Source organism: Poecilia mexicana, unplaced genomic scaffold (genome assembly GCF_051168715.1).
Source record: "Poecilia mexicana isolate PSO_F unplaced genomic scaffold, ASM5116871v1 scaffold_8, whole genome shotgun sequence".
Taxonomy (NCBI): Eukaryota; Metazoa; Chordata; class Actinopteri; order Cyprinodontiformes; family Poeciliidae; genus Poecilia; species Poecilia mexicana.
The window spans coordinates 21,622,149-21,646,106 of NW_028263377.1; the positions used below are offsets into that span (position 1 = coordinate 21,622,149).

Genomic DNA, 23,958 nt, shown 5'->3' on the forward strand with positions numbered 1-23,958 from the left:
CCCTCAAGGGTCACACTCATTACAGCGAGGGGAATGTCTAATCTTGCTCATATACTTTCTTTTACCTGGAAAGGAATGAAAAAGGAAGACCCTTATCTCCAATGATGAATTTACTCTAAGACATAAAAGGGAAAATCAATGGAGCACGGTCGCTCTCAGGTCGGCTGTGTGTGTGTGTGTGTGTGTGTGTGTGTGTGTGTGTGTGTGTGTTAAGCTCACTAAATGAAATGGAGATATTCAGTGAGCGTAGCACTCAGTGCTCTGGGGTGAAGTGTGTTTGATTCCCATGGGAAGACAACAGAGGTGAAGGGGGAATGGTAATGGAACTGCAGTGACTTATCGGCGGGACCCAGCAGCCGATGGGTTTGTTTATATTGACTGAAACTCAAGATCCACTTGATATTTGAAGAGTAAATGTGAAGAGCAAAGGTGCAAAGGAAGAATGCAAAAAAAATGGCTTGTGGCAAATGCTTTAATAAACCAAAAAAAGTTTATTAATTATTAATGTGGCATAAAGTAGTACGAATGGGGATCCTAACCCCAACGCATTAAGATGCTTCGTTCCCCGTATTGATGAGTCTTTAGCCGATAGAGCGTCTCAGACTGATACCTGGTTCAGTTGTTGTAGTTTCCCTAAAATCAATGACTTTCATGTGGTAGAAAGCTCAGCAGCATCGCAGTGCAGTAAAATTCATCCAGTGCTATATGGGACTGTTGGATCGCTGTTCCACACATACACAAATAGGACATGTTCATATTTGCATGTGTTTTTTTTTCATCCAACAGACAATACTAGACTGAAAATAAAGCTAATAAAGTGGCCAAAGTGTGAAAGAAAAGTTCTGGAAGTCCTTCAAAATCTATTAAGAAATATTGCTGAGGATCACTTGTTAAATCTCGCTCATGGTTTGTTTATCTCAGCTTCTTTTTTTTGTTGTTGTTCCTTCTGCTCACAAACCAATTGTAACAGAAATAAAATAACAGATTGCATTTCCACACCTTTGATCTGGCCTCACGGACTTAATTTAAAATAAAGCACCTGTCTCTTCACAAACCCGAAGTGAAGAGTGCCAGTACTTACAAAGTTAGTCCCAATCTGAGCATCCAGTTTGCCAATATTCACCATTTCTTTTCTACTTCTGTACAGGTCTTCAGTTTGATCTGGAACCAAGCATCCTGGAGGGAAAACTGGAGGAGAGTCCCAGGAGCTCGGTCATGCTGACACCGGTGTCTGAGGTTTCCTCTGTGGAGCTGGTCACGCTTTCCCCTCCTCACGTTTCGCCTTCCTCTCAGCTCTCTGAGACGGCGTCAGACACCAGCACTCCAGAGGGCGGAGAGGCCGCAGAGCCCACAGAGGCCACTGAGGCTATGTGTCTGACCGGCGAGTCAGGTAATGCTGCAGACCCATCTATCACGCCAGGGGAGCCATGCATGGATGACAACAAAGACCCCAAGAAGAGCAAAGCTCACCTCCACTGTCCTGTCTGTAAAGTCACAGTCAACTCCACTTCCCAACTGGAAGCACATAACAGCGGTACAATCGACTTGTGAACCTGATTTGTACACATTTCTTCATGTTTTGAAAAGCCACTTGCATTTGCCATTGAAATTTCTTGTAACGAAAGGCTTTGGATAACAAAGAGCCTGTCAAATTTCTGATTTTTTTTTTTGTTGTTGTTTTTTTTCCTATCAGGTACTAAGCACAAATTGATGCTGGATGGTCACAGTGTTCTGCCACGCCGTAGGGGGAAAGTAGTGGCAGCTCGATCTGGCTGCAAGAGCAAGCGGCTGGGGACCAAAGGCAGCGTCGGGGTGCCCAGCAAGAACTTCCAGTGTGAAGTGTGTGAAATATTTGTGAACTCTGAAACCCAACTTAGCCAAGTAAGGATTAAATTGCAATTCATATGTGTTTAAACCTTTGAGCAATATATATTTTTTTTTCTTTAAATTGGGGAGTTTGTTGCATATGGGGACACATCCACTGACCAGCCTGGGTTCCCTTTCAACCTGGTAATGCAGTCTGCCAAAAGTAAAAGTGGTTTGTCAAATGGTTGACGAGCACAATACTGTTAGGAGTACTGGACGCCGGCTTGCTTTGGCAGCAAAACCGACCAAAACACCATTAGGAAGATAGTCTGAGCATGGACTTCCAAGCTTTTTTATTCTTTTGAAGTGTAAAATGAAGGTGTATGAGGGGATTGGGAGAAGTTTGTAAAAAAAAAAAAAAAGCCATAGAAGTGATGTTGACTCTGCTGGGAAACGCACTAAAGTCCCAAATCACCTGGCAGTGGAGAAAACGTTGCTCACAATTTCCTCAAACCCGCTCCACGGAGAAACGATGTGGCTGCAGGATTAATCAGAAAACCGAAGCGCTTGCAGATCTTTATCCACCACAATGAACACTTGGAGCTTAAAATTGCATGTTTAGCTTAACTTTACATTCACCTCTAATCTACTGCGTTAAATTTGGTTAGATCGGTGATAAACACGAAGGGTGGAATTTTAAAGTCTGTTTAATCCAAAAGCTAATTTTAACACTTTGATGCAAGTAATCTGTGGCGCTTTCTTTAACAGCTCAGGCACATGAATAAAGCTATTAAGACTACATTTAAGCTGCTATTTTTACCACCTATTAGCTTAACAAAATGCCCAGTGAGCAGGCGTTTATTTGCCACTTATTGCAAGCTACTGTGCTTTATGTGTTTCTCCTGGATGTATTACCATCAAACCACGATCGGGAAGTAATTTCTCTCCTTTTGATGTTCACTTAATACTATTTCTGTGAGTCATGAGACTGTCTACACTGGAGTGGAATGTGGAAAAATAACAGAGAATGTGCTGGCCTGTGTATGAGCGCCCAGTCTGCTTTAGCCCTAACTGCATTCCACCAGTCTTATATAAACATCCTCGCTCCCAGGAGAACAAAAGCCTGTAAGGTACCACAGCCGGCAGGGCAGCTTTAATAAAATAATGCAATGTAATTTCTGTGCACCTCACTCATACCCATGCGTGTATTTATTATTCAGTGGACAACATTTGAGGTTGTTCCGCTGTGGTGCGACAGATGCCTGTGAGCTGGCTAATGGTATTTCTGCTGGTCTCGGCAGCACATGAACAGCAGAAGGCACAAGGATCGGCTGGCCGGAAAACCGCCCAAACCCAAATTTACCCCCCACAGCAAGAGCCAGCCGAGCTCCAGCTTCACGGTGAGTCTCGGCCCTTAAAGATGCGCACAAATATGCATGAAGTGAAGACGAAACGAGACACAATTCCGTTTTTTTACAGCAGAGATGGTTCAACACGGTGTATATATTTGCCAGAACTGGATCGTTTCAGTTCCACTCTCAGAGCTAATGGTCTGCTCATAACATTCAGGACATAAAAAAAAAAAAAAAAAAACAGAATCCCATGGCTTTTAAAGGTCTATACAGTGTATCATGTTGTGACAGCATGCCTGTGTCTCTGTAATGTCAGAGAGGTTAAACACACTCTTACAGTCGGTGAGTCCCCGACCCCAGAGACGAGTCTAAATTAGTCCTGCTCTCCCCGCTGTCCAGCTCTGGCAACAGCAGCCTGATTCAGCACTCCAGATTAATCACTTTTCTACTCCTGTCATATACACACTTCCCCCCACCTCTCTCCCTTCTCCTTCTCCTCTTCCTCCTCCTCCTCCTCTTTCTTCATCCTACAGAACGTGAGATGGAGTGGCTATGCAGGTGTGGCTGTGTCTGCCATGAAGAAAGCATTCACCCAGTGCAACCTCACCTCTCTCTCCTCGCAGGTCAGTAGCCGGCGAGGCTGAGAATGAAAGGAGAAACTTGTGCTGGCTGAAGTTTAGGCCTGACCGTGGCCAGGGGGCCAAGCAAAGAAAATAAGGAAGCCACTTTTACATTAAAGGACATTAAAGGGGTGGCTCTGATCTTTTTTCCACATTGTAGGTGTTAATATTTTGGTCTGTAGACCACAAAGTTGAAGATTACAAATGAAGTTTACCTTCATTACCAGCATAGTGGGACCTGTGTATATAAGTATATAAGGTGAAGTTTTAGCAAAAAAAAGAAGAAGAAAAAACACTTTGGGACCTGAAGCTTCTTCTATAATTTAGCAAAAGACAAATATATAAAACAGTTTGCATCTCAGATGCACAGCACATTATAAAACTATTCATGCCCCTTAAAACCTTTGTCATTTTTTTCCACATTGCAGCCACAAACCTCAACAGATTTTAGGTAATAGACCAACTATTGGTTTGGAAATGATACATGGTTTTCAGAGTTGTTGCAAATAAAACTTGTAAAGTGTAGAGTGCATTTGTATTCAGCCTCCTTTACTTTGATACCTCTAACCCTGAGCATTCAGCTCCATTCAGATGCATTCAGCTGCCATATAATACACAAGCTGGGTCAGAAACAAAGTTGTGGAGAATAGGTCTACAGTCAAAAGTGACCAAAATGAAACTTTTTGGTTGCATGAGGGAAAACAAACTGCGCATCACGCTAAATGCGTGATATTTTTGTGGCAGCAGCCTGCTCTGGGGAGCTATGTTGCTCAACATCTATTAGCAAAAGCATAACACAAAAGACTAGTGGTTCCACAATTATTCATTCAGGTGGGCTGGATATAAATGCATGTGTACATTTGTATTTATTAAGTCCATGTGTTTGCTACACTTTTCAGATTTATATTTGTGAAATGTGTTTCAAAGCCTGTGTCATTTTTCTTCCACACAAATTTTTTGAAACTCAGTGTTGGTCTGAAGGCCCATTAAAATCCGTTCAGTGGTTATTATGTGGCAAAAAGTGAGAAAAAAAAGTCAAAGGGGTGCGATTATGCTTGCTGTATCTAAAGGCTTTTCTTTGTGATTAATTTTTTTAAGAGTGGCATTTTAACGTTTATGTTCCCTAAAATCATAAAAAAGGAATGAAGATAAAATCATTTTTGCTCACAACAATCAGTTTTATTTGTAGTTTTGCGCTAGGACCTCTCAGCCCTTCCATGTGCATATGCAGAGAGCCAGGGGCAGGAAGGGCAGGAGCAGCAGCAGCAGCAGCAAACACCCCCAGAGTACAGAACAGAGCAGATGTCCATTACAACAAATGTGACGCTGATTAGGTCAGACGCAGTATGAAGAGCAGGAATGAACGGGCATGAAGCACTGTGGCTTCCAGAGGAGGCTCAAAGCAAGCAGTTTAAATACGCAGCTCTCAATTAAATTTACCAGTTGGACCAGGGGAGCTGTCTGCTGACATGAGCCTAAACTAATACCAATACAAACGCACAACTGGAATCAACTCAAGGTTTTTATGTTGATAGAAATGTATCCAGGAATTTGGAGGCTGTTTATTGAGCATTTTGTGGCTTTTGTTATTGTGGTAACTCCCTTTTATTTAAAATATATAAGCTTTGAACAGCAGTGTACATGAGCTGGGTAATCAGGTTAACTTCATTGACTAATCTTAAACTAAAATAATCTTCATAAAAGATCAGAATAACCCTTTTAATAACTACGAGCTTCAGGGATACATATTTTTTTCAACTTAGTGATGAAAATGATTGTGTCCATGTCATACTCCTAGATTGTCTATCTTGTTTATGCAAGTTTGGACACCTGTGGGTAAATTCATATTTCATCTGTTCGTCATGTGAAAATAAGTAAATATAATTTGCTCAGAGGTGTTTTGCATATTCCTTCGCTGCAGCTGAGTGTCTGGATGAAGGGCCGATGTTTTCGAGAAACATGCTCGCCCGATCGCTGTTGTGTTCTGCCCTCATTGTGTTCTTCTCTTGCTTCTTACCGGTCCCCCATTCCTGTCTTCTCCAGACCAAACTGGCCTTGCAGAAGCAGCTGACCAAGAGTTTGACAACTGGCTTCCTGCCCAGCCCCCTCACCCCACCAACTCTGTGCACAGTGGCGACTAACCCGCTGGCTCTGCGCCACCCGGTGGGCGCCACCACCTTCATCCAGACCCCATTCCTGGGCCCTGCACTGTTCCGGCCTGCCCCGGGGCCGCTGCGGGCCACGCACACACCCATCATCTTCTCCCCTTATTAAGGACTTAACCGATCTCCCAGTTAAGCTCCGGCCCTGTCCCTTTACCAAGTCCAAGGCCCTCGTTTTAGTGTGACCACGCAACAAAGGTCACATCCAAACTATGCAGCCCGCCTGACTTAAAATGGGAAGAGTGCACCAATTCCAATTTATCACCAGGCCCGACGGCCTGAGAGCGCTTCTCATCACAAAGGCCAATATCCCCTTTCATGCCTTCTTTCTGCTCCTTTGATGGCGACCTCAGGAGCAGCACAGGCCTCCAGACAGTGACTGGCACAAGGAGGCCACATTTATAGCCATTTCATGGGTCAAACATGGTTTAAATTATAAATATTATTGTGTAATTTATTAGAAAACATATATAGAAAAAAAAATCTAGATGTACGTTTAGTGTGGTTGCCACAAAATAAGGTCCCTTTACTTGATGCTCTTATAAAACCTTTTTTATCTTCTATGTTTGGAGGCTTGATGAAAAGTTGTTGTAGGTCCGTAAAGCAGCTGAAGCAAAGCCATACGTGTATGGCTGCAAAGGCCAGCCTCACTCATCAGTGTTTTCAGCTGACAAGCTTAAGCAACGCTGCTGCATGGTATTGTGAATATGGTTTAAAAAAAAAAAAAAAAAAACATAAGACGTCTTAGTTTAAGGATGGAGTCCTGAATTTTTATTGTGAGGTTTTGTTAAAAGGTTGCAAGGTGTTGGTGTCTTACCTACAGTAGATGGCACGCCTCAGCTGCCATCACAGATTCTACCTGGCCATGTATGCTGGCATATTTAAAAAGGCATTTACATGAGTGCTAACATAAAATAATTAAGGCACATTGAGTCCTATAATGCTTTTGAAGTACATGTTTAGCTTTTGATGCCATCTCAGTTTGAATAGTGCATGTGTCTTGGGATCAGTGATGTGTAATTTTGGGTTCTGCTACATCAGAATGATGTATTTTTCTTATTTCATACAAAGACTTGTATGATCTGGGAATGAAACTTCACTGCTCTACTCGTACCAAGTTTCAGTCCTAATACAAAGCTTGTTTCTTATATATAATTGGGTAATTCCTGTAATATTTTAGTCGTAGTTGTGCAAAATGCTGTAGCAGTGGTACATCGCTACATGAGTGAGACAGGTTTTACATTCCAACATGTCCTAAAAATCTGTGGCAGTCTGGTGTAGCAGACCATCAGATAATGCATGCTACGATCTCAAATATCTAGGAAGACAATGCTGGAGCTCAATTCTGCTAAGGCAAAATTTTTCTATGCTATGGAAATGCACGGTAGATATGTAATATTGCAGCAGGAATATTAGTAGAACCTTCATTTATAGATCCAGATTAGTTGGTCCCAAGCTAACGTTAGCATATAGCCTAAATGGAGCCAATGTGGACCTCTGCTTTTTAAAAGAACTGCAACTTCAGAAATCTGACAGTGATTTATGCAGATCATTTTTTATCAACACTAATCTGGTATCATGTTAACATTGGTTAGTCATTGGCACACATGTTGAGCATGAAAAGCATTTCTTCTCAGACTAACCAAATTAATTAAAACCAAAGCAGTGTGAAAATCAGAAACTTTTTGGAGGTCAATGTGAATGGTAATTTATGTATTTTTATTTTTTTTTAGACCTTCTCACATTTCTATCGATCTGTTGCGCTGACCGGAAACATTAAGCTCTAAAGTTCATGTCTCGCATGGGATGATCCAGGGTCAGCCTCGATTTCCCTCGTAAATATTCATTGGCTTTTGTGTAAACAACTGCCTGATGTGAACAAGACGCCGGTTTCAAGGTGTGTTTTTTTGAGATAGGAGTTGTTTCAAGCACTGAGGCACAGTTGCTGGCAATGCTGCCTTGCCTTGGTTGTTTGTTTTGTTTGACTGAGAAGCGTGATGTGAAACACCTGCACTCCCATGACCCTGCTAGACAAGTAGACATAGACAGGGGATGGACAGACAGACAGACAGACTGACTGGTGGAGGTGTTTTATGAAGGTATGAAACCTGTTTACTTTAATATCTGAAACCAACTAGTCTGGATTTAAGATAAATAAGGAAGTCAATAAATACATTACTGAAGGTAAGAAATTATTCGCCTTTTAATCTTTTAGCAGAAGCTCGCTTCAAAGATTCAAAATAAATCACTTTAAAGGCTCTCAAGGACAAAAGCGACACGTCACTGTAGGTCTATAACTATGTATTGTTTGTGTTAAAACGCAAAAAGAAAAACTGCATTACTGATGTTTGTTTCTTTCTTTTCAAGTAAGAGTAACAGCCCCTGCATCCAAGTTATTATTATTATTTTTTTAAATACACCCAGGATTAAACAGTCAGTAAGATCCAAAAAAGGTCAGCTTGTCAATGAAACTATCTTTCAGTTTGCAAATCTGCTCTTTGGAATCTAAAATTCTCGCTTCAGAGTATTACTCATGCATGCAACCTGGGATTATGCTTTTCCTAAGGTAGCGGCATGAAAATATTTTTTCGCAGCTACATGCGTCTTATCCTGCCAAATTCCCCTTTTGTTTCGCTCCCATCCTCACTGCTTTTTAACCCCATTCTCCTTTCACCTCACCGCCATCACCTTGACGTTGTCCCTGATTTTCTTCTGCTGTGATCTCAGTTTAAGCCGATGAGGAGCAAGGAAATGACGCACACAATCAAAGCACATAATGAGAACACAATGGATAACTTGATGACTTGATAGGATTTCAGTGTTTGATGAAAAATTTGACAGCGGGTGGGAAGGCTGCTCAGCCACATTCTGATTGACGTCCCAGTGCTGTGTCTGAGCGCAGGGCTGTGTGGGGGGGGATACAAAGCACAGTGCCATGGCAACCACATTAAAAAGCACCTTAAAATGGATTTACTTACAAAAGCAATGATTATTATGTTGATGTTCTCTTTTTATTATTATTATTATTATTATTTGTAGGTGTATATTTTATAAAATTCTGCTTTGGAAAAAAAAAAACCAATCAAGTGAGAATGATCCTGTTATAGTTTATCTGTAATGATGACAAGCCTCACATTTAAAGCAATACATTCAGTATGTTTATGTTCATGTCTGGTGTGTCAATGACTTTTTAACTCTTCTCTGCTGTAAACTCCTCATACAGTGTATTGTGTGCCCCTCCATAGCCAAGGCCAAGTCTGGTTTGTCAGTGAAAAGTCATCTGAAATAAAATAAAAAATAAAAAGTTGTGCAGCTGCTGCCCTTGATGCTTGATGCTCATGGCCAGTCTCGACATGAGAAGGGGGCGGGGAGAGAGAGAGGAGGGCTGCCTTAAGCGCCATATGACACTGCCGCTTCACTTTTCAGCGGAGCAGTAGGACCTCTGTATGACTTCCACTGAGCCAAAAAAAAAAACATTGTTACGTCAGCGACGAGTGATGTGGAAGTGACACATATGCAGCGTCGACTTGTCATTGTGCTGTTTGTGCTCGTGCGCCGACTCCCACGCGGGATATCTGCTGACATCCTCCCCTTTCCTTATGCCGAAAACAAACTCTTGGCAAGGTCTCAACACAGGACTCGGAGCGCATGTGTCATCCTCTCCTCAGCAGTCGGACCGAATCATGTTCTCTTCAATTACAGGAACCTATGCATTTGTGCAACGTGTGTACATGTGTTTGACGCAGCAGTGCCACCTGTCGTAAGTAACCTGTAACTGCCATTCAGTGCTTGTGCTTTAAGAAAACCCCTCTTCATCCGACGTGCATTTGTGTTCTCCAAGGACTCCCAAGCCGTTCTAGGTTAGCAAAGCCCGCCAGGTCTCCTCGCCATAATGATGTGATGGTTCTACCCCAGTCCCACTTCTCAGTGAACCAGCCAGCCTTTAATCTCCACTGTTTGTTTCTTTCTGTTGCTCAGTGGGAACTCTGACCCTGGGCGACCCATTTTTTATTTTTTTCTTAAATCAAATAACCAAGAAAAGTCAGATTATATGTAGAAATAGAACAATTATAGAGATTCTACCAGAGTCGTTTTATTGTTATCTGTATTATAAATATTATAGAAGAGAGTTTAGATGACGTTATTGTGGAATGCCTGTTTGAAAACAGGGTGGGGGGACTTTATTATTTTTCTTCTTTATTTACCTGGTTTTATCAACATGTTTTATAACGTACAACAGAAAATATTTAAAAGGAAAAGATTTGAGGGAGCTTTTTTTTTCCACCATGCTGGCAGTTGCTGAAATAATATTGTAATTTAAGGCCTTTTACAGACAATATCATGACGTTGCATTAACTAGGCCTTCTCAGGGGTGACAGGTTGAGCAAATGTTAACATGACCATCCATTCAGGGTATCCCTCCATAGCTCCAGAGGGCAGGAAACACTGTACACATGGATGGGATGATGAGAGATATAAAGAGCAAATACATTTCTGTACATTATAAGTAAAGTGGGTTGGATTTGGGGAAATAAAGCTTTTTCAAACTTGTGAAAATGTCTTATTTATTTGGAAATGAACGTTTGTGTGTGTGTATCTGTTTTTTGTTTTTTTTGTTTTGTTTTGTTTTTGTTTTTTCATGGGTAAAACGTTTAGCAGGAAACACAAACAAAATATATGAGAAGGATTTTTGGGCAATGACATACTGTGTGTGAAGAAGGAAAACCGGATCATTGAGGTCCTCTTCAGCTCCAAAGTCTGCGACGTGATTATGGAATCAACTCGAAAGGGAAATGTATCTTCAGGTTCTTGGAGTGACCTTCTCGAGTGCATCAATGTCACACTGCTTATTCTCTAAGATTTTCCAACTGTTCTGAGCGCGCCGCAAAACTGTTGATCTTGCGGCGGTTCATTATTGTGTTGGAGAATGTCAGCAGGCGTGTTTTACCAGGCTGGTGGTGCTCCAAGTAAATTATAAAAATGCTTTTGGCAGTGTAGCTGCAATCTATATCAAGTCTTACCCCCGCTTTGGTTGAACCTCTACAAAATCTTACAGAGAAACTGTTATCATGAGTCAATGGTCTTCAGATATTATATGAAGATTAGTGTGTTTTATGCAAACTCTTCCAGAGTGCAAGCAGGAAGTTTGCAGGAACAAAAAAGGGAGGTTGTGAGTTTTTCAGGCTTCAGTGCAAATGATAAATGTGTTTCCAATAGACACTTTAGCAGTGCAGTGTATTCAAAACACAGCTTAGAATAGTCAGCATATGGCTTTAAAGACTGATCAGCGCAAAGCGACAAGCAAATAATTTACAAATATGCCGGGTTTTAATTGCTGTACCTTCTGGGAGGAATACGATCTGCAACTTTTCAGGCTGCGTACACGGTGGAGTTCTTGAAAACTGTATTTATAGGAAAATTATGCTATTTCGGTGAGGAAACGTCATTGTTCAGATGTTGGGATACGATGATCTGGAAAGCAGCAACAAAACATCTGCAGCATGGCCCAATTAAAGTAAAATATGAATCAGTCCAGTGGTTTTTCGTAATCTTGACTTGAAACGGGCAAAATTAGCAAAAGATTTTATAACACATTTTAAACTTCTTAAAGATATTATATAGAGAGAAATAGTAGCTTTTAACTCCTACACAGTCAATCTGGTTAGAAAATAAAAGAACTTAAATTATTGATGAAGTTATCTGAGTTTATTCATACACATCTGCCTGTATCATACCACCTACAGCTTTTAATATCCAGGCGGTTGGTGATACAAGTGACAGCTGCAGACATCCAATACAAATGGGGACATGTATTATTCTGAATGATTGGAAGAATGATACACCTGATCATGAGAGGATGGTTGTCTTTTTTTTCTGTAAATCTAACATCTAACCTTCTTATTACACTCCAGATGGTTGTTATAGTGCATTGTTATATTGCAGAAAGATTTGAGGGTACTCACCTTTGTTTTTAGTTGGTCTTGATAAATTAATTATTTATTTCCAAAATGTAAGAGTTTGTTTGAAACGGAGTGCTTGAAATGTAACGGTGACAATGTGTTTTCAGGACAAATCATTTATCTCAAATCCTCAGGATTAGGTTGGCAAATGTTGCCAAAATCATGGCTTAAAAGAGCAGACTATAAAGGTGGTGTTGGCATTTAGGCTGAATGTGTTCACTGTTGTGTGGAATTGCCTCTGCGACGGTGAAAGTTGGGCCAGTGCAGAGGCTTTGAGGGTTAAAGTCAGCTTTTTTTCCCCCCAACATAAAAAAAGTGTGGCTCCTCAGCCTTTTTATCCAGAGACATGCTGCTGCTGCTGCAGCAGAGTATTTCAGTTTGTGACACCAGTGCGCTGCCTTTTTGAACCGTGAATGTGACTAGCAACTAGAAATTTGTCTTTTGTGTTTGTGCTGTCAAACAGAGGAAGAAGACTCATAAATCATGCAGGCGAGTGACAAATCTATTTTTTTCCACAGTGTATTTTTTAACAAATGGTGGTGTGGATTTTTTTCCCCCATCCTTTATCCTAGTCAGTAGGGCCTTTGCTCTCAGAAAAGAAATGACCAGGAAAACAAGACAACTTGTGAGCCTCTCTTTGTACTATTATTATACTCTGCAATGATTCATTCACTGAATCATTTTAAGTGAAGGAACATAGGTGCAGAGTCTTGCTTCTTGTCATTAAAAAGAACATGAGTGAAACAAGTGCCGGCACCCTCTAGGGAAACTAAAGTGAGTGTGCATAATGTAATTTCAGAAATGTTCCACTCGAGGTTTTCTCATTATCGTGCATTAATCTCTCAACATGCCCCATGTGGATCTATCAGATCATTTCCTCTGATGAAATGTCTATAATTTTGTCTGGCATCGTTTTCACTAAGCTAATTTATCGGATCGGTTTATTCATGGGGCCAGACTAACACAACTAAGTGTATGTTTCGGCGTTGTGCTGAAACTGCACATTAGCGAGCTCAGACTGCAGCATCAGTTGTCACTGATTCACTAAAACAGCAGGAGAATCATTTTTCTGATGTTATTGAAAAGTTTTTCCTTCGTGCATGTTGCAGATTTGCATTTTATTAGTGTCGCATCAAATGCTTGAGTAAAGGACGGATATTGTTTTAAATGAATATGTGTTAAAGTAATTAGTTGCAATTATGACAAAGCAAATGAAATACAGAATTCATTTGTTCCTACAAGCACCAAGCCTCAAGAACTTCTATTCATCTGAACTGTTTCACATCACAGGTAAGTGGGATACATCATTACAGCCTCCATACATGGGGTGTGCTTTACCCCTGTGCCACCACAAATGAAAAAAAATTTTTACAGAATTTTCATTTCTTTAATTTCTTATTTTCAAAGAAATTACTAGAAACAGGTCAATCCTACTTGTTCCTATAACAGGTATGAATTAGATTGAAGTTTTTATTTATTTATTGTTTTTATTATCATGAAGAACAATAATTGTTACATCAGCATGTAAATGTATGTTATAGAAGTCCATGTCTTACAGAGCTATCATTAGAAAAACCCATACATATTAGCTTTAACGTGATGTCAGTTTTCTAATGTTTTGACTAAAAAACCCCATTTCAGGAAGTGTCAAAGGAAAGTCAATTCTTGTTGACGCCACAAGAGGGCACTATATACCAAAGATTTGATTATCCTATTTTTAGTGTTTACATGAGAGTAACCTTTCTGTAAAACTCACACATTAAAATTATTTAAAAATAATAAATAAAATTAAATGTGCCATATTCCCTAAGCAGTGGCCGAACAGAGTTCTCTAATGTTGCGCTATTACAAATTACAATGACTGTTTTGGTTATTTATTTAGAAAGAACTAAAATAAAAAAAAATAAAAAATGAGCTAGTAGCTCAGTGGCAGGCATCTGACTTGAGGTCAACAGGTTCCACTTTCAAATTCTTCTAAAATGACTGAATTAAAAGGATTGTTTTGTAAAATGACTCAAGACATTGGTTTTGAATTGGCTCTGTATAAATAAACTGAATTGAATTGAATTGAATTGAATTGAATTGAATTGGACGGACGGACGGACGGACGGACGGACGGACGGACGGACGGACGGACGGCGGTGTGAGTCATTTCCTCTCTGAATGTTATTTTTGATTAAGCTTGTGCTAAATGAGCCAATTTGAACAAAACCAGCCCAACCACAGAAGTGTCAACATTCCAGTCCGACACTGAGAGGACTTTAATTTGCTTACAAAACATGCAAACAAACACAAACTGTCAATATTTGAAAAGTGTGACCATACAAAAGCTTAAACATGTTGAATGTGGAATAGTGTGTCAACAGACACGGCACAAACACGCATGCATGTTCAACACATCTCCGCCGTTTTGATAAAGCAAACATCAAAAGCACATCAGATTGGACATGATGATATAGTGTTAATAAATGATTCACACCTCAGGAATAATATATCATACACAACAGTGACTTACATGCTCAAAGTGCTGATATTTCACTTCATTGTGTGCCATCTGTTTTTACATGGAGCCACCAGAAAAAGTAACACCTGAGCCAGCAACGCCTATCCTCCACAAAGACAATCATTGGACAACAAAAAAAACAAGCATAACTTAACAAAGATCCATGTCAACAAACCGCCATGGCTTGTTCAGAATGTGTCAATGCAATCCTTTCAGTCATTATTCCTTTCAGAAAAAAGTGAAATTCAGGCGTGTTTGTAAAGCAGTCATAAGGTAACGTGAACATGGTTTGCATTTCTGATTCGGTTTGTGTGCTCGTTTAGCGTATATAAAATCAAAGCCTGTGCAGTAATGTGCAACTTGTTTTTTTTGTGGATAAAAATGCTGATTGTAAGCAGTTTAAGACACATGGGTCCAAAGCACACAGTCTGCGGTCCGAACATGATTTGATTCAGTAACATTGACATAATACCAACACAATGATCCTTTTCCTTGGTGGTTTGAGATAAATATTTGCAACGTCATGATTAAAGTAGCATTTCAGCAGAACAGCACCAGCTGGACAGAAATATCTGTACAATCATTGCGCCTTTGCTCTTGTGATAGCCTCTCCACATTTTTTAAAACTTTTACTAAAACAGCGTTCCCTTTACCATTCCCTTTTGAACTCCTTGTTTAAGCCGAGCAGCTGGCTTAGCTGTCAGTTGAGCCACTGCCCTTGTTCTTATTGCGACTGAGAGGGAAGGTGGGCTTGCTCTGCGGCTGGGTCATCTTGCTGGCCAGGTGGACAAAGGGATCGATGAGCGTGCGCCGGTCCACCACCGACACCTCCCACAGACGCACCTTCTCGTTTTTCGCCCAGTTCTGCGCATAGTTAGCATCAATTCTCCTCTCGTCCAGCTTGTCCAGCTTGTTGCCCAGCACGATGATGGTGACCTGTGGGTCAGGATTAATGGATTAGCAATCGCAGAGCACTGTGCACTTCATTAAGTGATGCCTGATGTCAACTGAATAATAATGGAGGTGAATGCTTTGAAAAATAATCATTAACCAACCCCGTCTCAGAAAAATCAATGTCTGTGGATAGGACGTTGTGCATTATTATGGCTAACGCACTCTACTGAGAAAGTTTTATTAAGCTGCAAGAAAAACGTAATTGGACACAATTTGACAAAAGCATTCCTGAATAAATTCCTTCAGATGTTACCTCTTTCTTGTCTCTGTGGCGATCAATATCTTTCTTGAGCGCCTCCATTCGCTTAAAGGACTCTTTGCTGTCGATGCTGTAGACGAGCACAAACCCATCGGCAAAAGTGTAGTAATGGCGAGGAAGTTCCATTCCATCACGGAGTCCACGCGTATCATAGAAGCGCACCTGCTCGCGTGTGCCACGGTCAGTCTCAATGGAACCAATGTAAATATCTTCGAGGGTTTCCATGGGGTCTGAACCTAAAAATGTGAGGCAGTTAACGCCATATTTTTGCATTACGTTGGTTAAAATGAGGAGTGGCTTTAACGGTAAATATCCAAATGGTGACAGAGATGGATCACAGAAACGAGTCCTCAAAATCAAAGAAGGCTGACGACGTACCTGCAACATGATTGGCATACAGTAGTTGCTCCAACACGGCTGTTTTACCAACTCCAGCCTGGCCACACACAACTACTTTGCAGCTTTTTCCCATGATGACTTCTCAGTTTTCAGTCACAAAATCTGTCGATGGAAAAGACAAATACAATGAATTTTGGCAGAGTCAATAAAGACAGTGGATCTCATATGTTCATGTTCTGAGTCACAAAATAACAGCAGAAAAGACATTATTTCTATTTTTTTTTTTTTTTTTTTTTTACAAAATTTCTTAACTGGATGTAAAGACTTTGAAAAAACTTTGAAAAGTTAATTTACTCACATGCTATTTGCCATGATGTGTTATTACATAAGCAAATGTCAAGACACAAAGATAAATTATTTAAAAGAATAAGTCTAGCTCAACATACACACTTGAGATTTCATAACCAAGTAGGACAAACAATTTCAATTTATGCTTTCTAGTACAATCAACGTACTAGAAAGCATTTCTTTTTTCCTAAGGATAATCTTAAAGGTGTGTTTTTTTTGTGTCAACATTTGGTCATTTGATAAAATAAGGGAGGAAAATCATTTAGCTAAATGGAAAGCAATGTTTGAGCTGTTTGAGGCGTTTCAACTTAAAGAACCAAGTCATTCTGGTCAGCAATAAATTTATATTCAATGTTTTCAATTTTTGTTAATAAATAAGTTATCTCATGTGGAAACAGCAGTCTGATAGCCAAAGTTATTGCATAAACAATTTTTTTTATCTCATTAGTTTTGTAAAGTAATTTTTGTAAAGTAACTTAATAAAATAGCAAGTAATAGAAATGCAATATCAATCACATTTTGATGACAGTAACTAGAGTTAACGCAAAAAAATATGTTGGCTAGGGTTGAATTCAGAAATAGCTTAGCATTAGCTTGAATTCAACATATATACGGAACCACAACAGGAAGTACGAAGCTGATGTAAGTATGACCTGACTTGTGCAACAAAAATATGCTATCAAAAACATATGCGTTCTTATCGATTCGTGCCTATCGATATCTATTGGTGTCTTATTGATTTGAACTTACTGAGTCCGTTTTCCTTAGCTAACGGATCACTTCCTGTTTACAGTGTACGTAACGACGACTGCAGTCTAAGATCCCTCCCACCCTCATTGACGGCAAAATGGCGACGGAGAATTGTGATGCTGTGAACATGGACCCTGACATCGAACTGCTTAGTGACGAGGAGATAGAAAGGTGGGAGAAATACATGAATTGTTGTCAGTGGCAGAAACAGAAACACAACTAAGTCTTTTACAGTTACGCGCCATCAACTTATCTTGTCATTTGTGTTTTAGTGAGGTGTTTTGATGGCTAACTAGCGCTCTGCAGCTAACTGTTAAGCTACATTATGGTAGCTTGTTTGGTCTTCCTCCACGCCAACTCTCCTGACTGCTTTGCATTATCTGTAGAGCGGTCTGTACTCGTGTAGAGCAAAAGCTAATGTTACTGTGAGGTCTGTTTCTCCGTCATTGTCATGTTTTTTTTTTGTTTGTTTGTTTGTTTGTTTTTTCTAGAATAGTCCGTTCAGTGGCACCATTCATTTTCTGCGTGGCCGTGATTTAAAGCTTGAAAGGCTTCCAAATAAAGTAATGGCAGTTGTACAGAGCATGGTGTCATATGTTCCTGGCTCTGCTCTCCCCTGACCGCCATACAAAATAGCAACCTCTTCTCCAGGAATAGACATTTCGGCTCTGCTATCTGGGCTCTTCGTGTGTTTCGCTAACTCAGGCCAGAAGTTCTCTAATGTATTTACATTGTCATGTCAGCCACATATTTTAGAATCCTGATTTGGAGAAGTTAATGAGTATGTTCTAAACTAATACATTCCATTGTAGTTCTAACTGTAGCTGCGCTTTGATATAAACTGGACAGACTTGCCCCAGCCCTAAAACAGCTGAAACTTCTGCATTACTTCCTTCTATATAATCTTTCAGCAGTGGCCTGGTACTGAAGAGTTTATGTGGTCTAAGTCGTTCTTTTGTAGCTGTATTTCCAATTGGGTATGCTGTACTGGAAGGTGAACCTTCACCCCAGCCTCATTCCTTTTTCAGTCTGTGATTGATTTCTTCCAGGATTGTCCAGTATTTAACGCCCATGTATTTTCCCAAACAACTTTGCTGCTCAAAAAGCATCCTCACAGCTTTTTTCACCATGCTTATAGTGTGCTCCGGTGGTTTTAGTTGTCCTTGTATAGCATTTTGAATGTAGTCCAAAACATTATATTTTGGTCTCATCTGGACATGACACCTTCTTCCTCCACATGTTTGCTGTCCCCCAGATTGGTTGTGGGAAAGTGCAAAAGACACTTCTTGTGGGTTTTATTTAACAGTGGTATTCTTGCCGATCTTGCATAAGATAAAGGACAAATTTATGGAGAGCACAACTAACAGTTATCACTTGGTCCTTTCTTCCTGAGATGTGGATCTCTGCAGCTCCTCCAGAGTCACAGTGCTTCTCTGATTAACTCTCTCCTTGTGTGGCCCATAGATGACTAAGTCTTCTTTGATGTGGAGTTGGAAATTGCTTCTTTCAAGCTTGAGGCATTGTTTTATAACCTAAAGCTGCAATAAGCCTTTCCACAACTTCATCCCTGGCTTGTCTGTTGTGTTCTTCAGGGTAATTATTATGGGGTTTATTCATTAATATCTCTGAACAGACTTTTGGATACTACTAGACTGACTGCATCTTTCCTGAGACTAAATCCTGAGGTAGAGGTCAGAATAGAATAAGGCTGGTTGAGATAGCATATAATGTTAGTCACATTTATGAAGTCATTTTGGCTTAGTGCAAGTTGAATGTAAATAAATGTTAAGACATCCCCCACATTTTCTAATTTCTCTTTTATGTTTTTTTTTTCTTTTACCAATTCTACCCACAGGGATGCAGAGGCCTTCAAGGAGCAAGGCAATGCTTTTTACATCAAGAAGGACTACACAGAGGCATTCAATTATTACACCAAAGCTATTGGTAAATTCATAACAAACAGTTTTAGACTCTGTTTAATCCAGTCATCAGTGGTGTGTTTTTTTTTGTTTTTTTTTATAAAAATGAGAAACACTTATTGATTGATTTTTCAGATATGTGTCCAAAAAATGCAAGCTACTACGGAAACCGGGCGGCCACGCTAATGATGCTGTGCCGGTACAGGGAGGCTTTGGAGGACTCCCAGCAAGCAGTGCGACTAGACAACAGCTTTATGAAAGTAAGCTGGACGAAATGAGACTACTGTGAAATTACGTCAGTTGCATATAACCTTAAAAAATATAATTTTGTTGTAAACGTGAACTCTGCACATTTCCTTTTGTACTGGTATTGCAATGCATTTAACCACTTAAATAATAAATTCCTGCATTAGCATACATCAACGAATTTAACACAGAATGCCTTTCAGAGACATTATGTTTTTTAGACAGTTAACTTTGCCTCTCCTGTTTGCAGGGACATCTGCGAGAGGGTAAGTGCCACCTCTCACTTGGAAATGCTATGGCAGCCAGCCGCTGTTTCCAGAAAGTTCTGGAACTGGAGCCAGATAACAGCCAAGCCCAGCAGGAGGTGAGCACATCCTCGGTTTTAGAGTTTCACCTGAAAACTTCAATATGATTATCCACCAGTAAAACATTCTGATCAGACCAGATGCAAAGAGTGTGAGGAAAACGATCAAGTGGAGTTGGTTCTCACTTAGCAGTCATTGAGTTAAAGTCAAGTTATTTCCTGAAGTAGCCCTGCTCATGTCATACTGGTTTTACAAGCAGATGGCGCAGAAAGTGACTGGTTATTGTTTTGTTGCTAATGCGAGTCTTCCACGTTGTTACTTAATGCTAAGAATCATATTTTGCAGCTAAAGAATGCAGAGTCCATCCTTGAATATGAGAGAATGGCAGAGATTGGATTTGAAAAGAGAGACTTCAGAATGGTAAGCTTCTTACTGGATTATTTTAGTCCTCTGTGAAACGTTTTCCAAAAGATTCATTACACACACAGTGATATATTTCTAGCAACATCTTCTGTTTATGTTGATTATCACAATTTACAGCAAATGAAAAACTTTTTTTTTTCTTATATTGCATAAGGCCAATAAAAAATCAATTTCGAAAGTAAAGCACAGTGATGTCACGACCATTAAAGCAGGTATAGGTGACAAGTCCTGCTGGGCAAATCAGCATCTCCTTAAAGCTTGTCAGCAGAAGAAAAGCAGGAAGTTCTCTAAACGTTTCTGGGAGACGACTATTCTGACTTTTGACGTGCACAAAAACTAATGTATCATTTTACGTGCAATTAATGTAGTTAGTGAATTTGAGATGCATGTTTACAGAAGCTGTCAGGAAAAACCAAAGAAGGTAAATGCTGTGTGTTTTCTTTTAGGTTGTGTTTTGTATGGACCGTGCCTTGGAGTGTGCATCAGCTTGTCACAAGTTCAAGATTTTGAAGGCAGAATGTTTAGCCTTACTGGGACGATACCCAGAGGCTCAGTCTGTCGCCAGGTGAGAGATAAGAAAAAGATTCGATTTTTGTGATTTTTTTTTTTTTTTTTTTTTTTTTTTTTGGTTTTTAGGGAGTTACTGCAACAACGTGGAAAATCTAGATACTTTTTTTTTTGTTTGTTTTGCTATATTTCCTTCTTCTGTTTCTTCACAGTGACATACTCCGAATGGACTCCACCAACGCTGACGCTCTTTACGTGCGCGGCCTCTGTCTGTATTATGAGGACTGCATTGATAAGGCTGTTCAGTTCTTCGTCCAGGCCCTGCGTATGGCTCCTGACCACGACAAGGCCCGACTCGCGTGTAGAGTGAGTAATTAAGCAGAAGATTTTTATTTGTCAGTATTCATTATCTGTTTTAATAAAGAAATGTAGCTATACAGGTGAAATTTCTTTAACCTATTTAGAGTTCAATTTTACCATCACTGTCTTTTATGGCTAATTTGTGGTTTTGACTTTCCAGAATTCCAAAGCGTTAAAAGCCAAGAAAGAAGAAGGGAACAAGGCGTTCAAGGAGGGCAACTTTGAGGCAGCTTATGATTTGTACTCAGAGGCCCTAACAATAGACCCAAACAACATCAAGACTAATGCCAAGCTGTTCTGCAACAGAGCCACAGTTGGATCCAAGGTCAGCAACACCTGGACAATCGTCAAAAAAATACAGCACCTTTAAAAATGTTTATACTCCTTAAATGTTTTCACTTGTTCTATTGCTACGGCCACAAACATTAAATCTTTTACCTCATAATTGTAAAATTAAATCTGGCGTTACAAAAGGTCTTATACAGCCTCAGCTATAGTATAATGTTTAATAATCAGATTCAGACACATTTTCAGATTTTTATTTGCAAAAAATAAAATAAGACCTTGCATCCTGTAATCTGATAAAATGTGTAAAGCTTAAGGAGTCATTCATGTTTCTGTAAGTCTATGATCCTAATTCACACTCAGGTTCTGCTTCTGTTTAGTATTCATGCCATGTTCCATCAATTTGCACATTAACTAGACTTGAGTCATGGGCTTATTATCGGGCTCTGCATTCTTTCTTTCTTTCTTTTTCTTCTGCAGCTGAAGAAACTAGAACAAGCCATTGAAGACTGCACAAAGGCCATTAAGCTGGATGAGACCTACATCAAGGCCTATTTAAGGAGAGCTCAGTGGTTTGTCCTCAACTTTTAACTTAGTCGTGAATAGAAGCACATGCAATATATATTGTGTTTAAAATTTCTGACTTCATTACAAACTCCATGGTCAGTGTGATATTGAGTCTGACAGCTTATTGCTTTATGTGGGTAAACAAGTAAGATTTTGTTTCAGCTACATGGACACAGAGCAGTATGAAGAGGGAGTGAGGGATTACGAGAAGGTCTACCAGACAGAAAAGACAAAAGGTAAGATTCTAAATGTATAACATCTAAAAAGCACAGATTGCTTATTTTATCATATGGTTAAATAAATATTTTGTTTTTTTATTATTATTTTGTAGAACATAAACATCTCCTCAAAACGGCTCAACTGGAGTTAAAGAAAAGCAAGCGGAAAGATTACTACAAGATACTCGGAGTGGATAAGAACGCCACAGAAGAGGAGATTAAAAAAGCGTACCGCAAACGTGCACTTTTACATCACCCAGGTGCTTAAAGCTAAAAATAAAAAGAAACTATCAGGTGCAGAATACACATGTATAAGATAATGACGTCTCTTTTTTTTGTTTGTTTCTTTCAGACCGTCATAGCAGTGCTAGTACTGAGGTGCAGAAAGAAGAGGAGAAAAAGTTTAAGGAAGTGGGCGAGGCTTTCAGCGTGCTTTCAGACGCAAAGAAAAAGGCTCGCTACGACAGCGGCCAGGACCTGGAGGATGACGGCATGAACATGGGAGGTCAGTACCGGGAGGGAGTTAACAGCAGGAGGTCTTATAGGTTAACAGACTGAAATGAGAAGACTTAAAGCAATGCTGTTGTTGATTGCTTTTTGTCTTTCTTTTTTTTCTCCCAGACTTTGATGCCAACAACATTTTCAAGGCATTCTTTGGAGGACCAGGGGGTTTTAGCTTCGAAGGTAATTGACGAAAATCTGTTCTCCTGGCGTAAAATGTGTTGCTTGCACATAAAAATTATTTTTATGCTAAGTGCAAATTTGTTTCTGGTTGCTTATCAGCATCTGGACCAGGAAACTTCTTCTTCCAGTTTGGTTAATTGGAGGTGATGTCTGCATAAACAGCAACAACATCAGGACTTTTCTACAATGTCAACCCCACTACCCACCATCTGTATTTAATGACTGACTACAAGTCAGATTATTCCTGTCTATGCCATTGGCTGAATGAATGCAACCTAATGACCACACGCAGTGAATTATTTGCAGCACCAAGGACACCAAGGTGACTCCGATTGATTATTCCTACTGGTTTTTGTTTTGTTTTGTTTTCTTCCAGAATAAAACAAACTCAAAAATCAGTAATAGCTACCAACAACGGTCCAAATAATCTGCAGAGCTTTGACGGAGAAATCGTGCTTGAAATGTCATCCTGGGCGAAAATGTTGAGATGCAACATCACATCACAGCAAGTGGTTATTTTTGCCCACTTTTCTGCTGAGGGAGTATTCTCTTCATGAAACTCGGTAACTTGATCAATGTTTTCTGAGGAAAATCACTGAGCAAGCCCCATCTCCCTCTCGTTCCAAAGAACATGACAGCAGGCTGCTACAAATTCACATTGAAACCCCACTTCCTCATCGCTTTGTAGGCTATGAGGCGGCAGATGATCTTTTTTTTTTTTTTATGAAGCAGAAAACAGTTGGAGCTCTTGACCTATAAAAATGGCATGGCCAAAGCACACTAGAGAGATGACGGCGAGGACAGCAGTAGCAGCATTGTTGCTGGCTGAGTCACCCCTCCCTTTGTCATCACGGGTTTTATTTTTGGTGTTGCCATTCTGAGCTTGCTGCATTGTACATTTTACTGGAATGTAAAGTGTTCATTTGTGATGTTAAAGTTTTTCAGTTTTCTTTTTTATTTTCATATCTATATTTATTGTAAATTTGCTGTCAATCTGTCAGTATGAGATGAAGACACTTCTGTTTGAAAAAAGGAAACACATGGAGCCTTTCTGCAGGAAGATAATTGATTTGCTAGGTTTGCATGAAATCTGTTTAAATGGCTTATTCTGCCTTTGTTATTGGAGTTTGATCCAAGCCATCTAGTTTTGCTCAAAGCAAGATGTAATATTAAATTGCAAATGTTTTATTGTTGACTTGGACAGTCGGACTCTGTGAAATATTTGAAACCTGGCAAATTTTTGTTTCTTCCTGATTTGAAAAAAGAAGTCTCTCCTAATCTTTGCCCTCTGGAAACCAGCCTTTCTTTACCTTTGGAAAGGTGTCAGCTGTATCAATAAAGTTTACCTTCTCTTAGTTTCCCCGATATTGTTTTCTTCTTTGTTTTCCCAT

At 39.8% G+C, this 23,958-nt stretch overlaps 3 protein-coding genes across 3 annotated transcripts in view; 2 read left to right on the plus strand and 1 right to left on the minus strand.

Annotated features, from left to right (window-relative positions):
• znf385c (zinc finger protein 385C) overlaps nt 1-10,497 on the plus strand; it is a 99,143-nt gene extending 88,646 nt beyond the window's left edge. Inside the window, exons 6-10 of the mRNA XM_088007682.1 lie at nt 1,148-1,534; nt 1,694-1,881; nt 3,108-3,206; nt 3,692-3,781; nt 5,822-10,497. Of these exons, the coding sequence (XP_087863808.1) occupies nt 1,148-1,534; nt 1,694-1,881; nt 3,108-3,206; nt 3,692-3,781; nt 5,822-6,052 (995 nt within the window). The 3' untranslated portion in view covers nt 6,053-10,497. The remainder of the gene's footprint in view (nt 1-1,147; nt 1,535-1,693; nt 1,882-3,107; nt 3,207-3,691; nt 3,782-5,821) is intronic.
• A 3,632-nt stretch (nt 10,498-14,129) lies between these two features.
• nkiras2 (NFKB inhibitor interacting Ras-like 2) lies at nt 14,130-17,122 on the minus strand. The gene is made up of 4 exons (XM_014993333.2): nt 17,054-17,122; nt 15,995-16,117; nt 15,611-15,852; nt 14,130-15,339 (listed from the first exon to the last, which is right to left on the minus strand). Exons 2-4 carry the CDS (start codon nt 16,086-16,088, stop codon nt 15,097-15,099), a joined length of 579 nt encoding a protein of 192 aa, XP_014848819.2. The 5' UTR covers nt 16,089-16,117; nt 17,054-17,122; the 3' UTR covers nt 14,130-15,096.
• dnajc7 (DnaJ (Hsp40) homolog, subfamily C, member 7) lies at nt 17,117-23,932 on the plus strand. Its single transcript, XM_014993331.2, has 14 exons — nt 17,117-17,224; nt 18,909-18,997; nt 19,108-19,232; nt 19,469-19,582; nt 19,869-19,943; nt 20,393-20,511; nt 20,666-20,819; nt 20,974-21,138; nt 21,579-21,670; nt 21,828-21,901; nt 21,997-22,143; nt 22,236-22,388; nt 22,505-22,567; nt 22,667-23,932. Exons 1-14 carry the CDS (start codon nt 17,151-17,153, stop codon nt 22,702-22,704), a joined length of 1,482 nt encoding a protein of 493 aa, XP_014848817.2. The 5' UTR covers nt 17,117-17,150; the 3' UTR covers nt 22,705-23,932.
• The last annotated feature ends 26 nt before the right edge of the window (nt 23,933-23,958 follow it).

Excerpts from the sequence above, each read along its gene's own strand:
- nkiras2 (XM_014993333.2), bottom strand. The coding sequence starts at position 16,088 with ATGGGAAAAAGCTGCAAAGTAGTTGTGTGTGGCCAGGCTGGAGTTGGT. Across the intron at positions 15,853-15,994 it reads GTATGCCAATCATGTTGCAG|GTTCAGACCCCATGGAAACC; the intron begins GTACGTCGTCAG and ends TCACATTTTTAG. Across the intron at positions 15,340-15,610 it reads GCCACAGAGACAAGAAAGAG|GTCACCATCATCGTGCTGGG; the intron begins GTAACATCTGAA and ends CCTGACCCACAG.
- dnajc7 (XM_014993331.2), top strand. The coding sequence starts at position 17,151 with ATGGCGACGGAGAATTGTGATGCTGTGAACATGGACCCTGACATCGAA. Across the intron at positions 19,944-20,392 it reads AAAAGAGAGACTTCAGAATG|GTTGTGTTTTGTATGGACCG; the intron begins GTAAGCTTCTTA and ends GTTTTCTTTTAG. Across the intron at positions 21,139-21,578 it reads GAGCCACAGTTGGATCCAAG|CTGAAGAAACTAGAACAAGC; the intron begins GTCAGCAACACC and ends TTTCTTCTGCAG.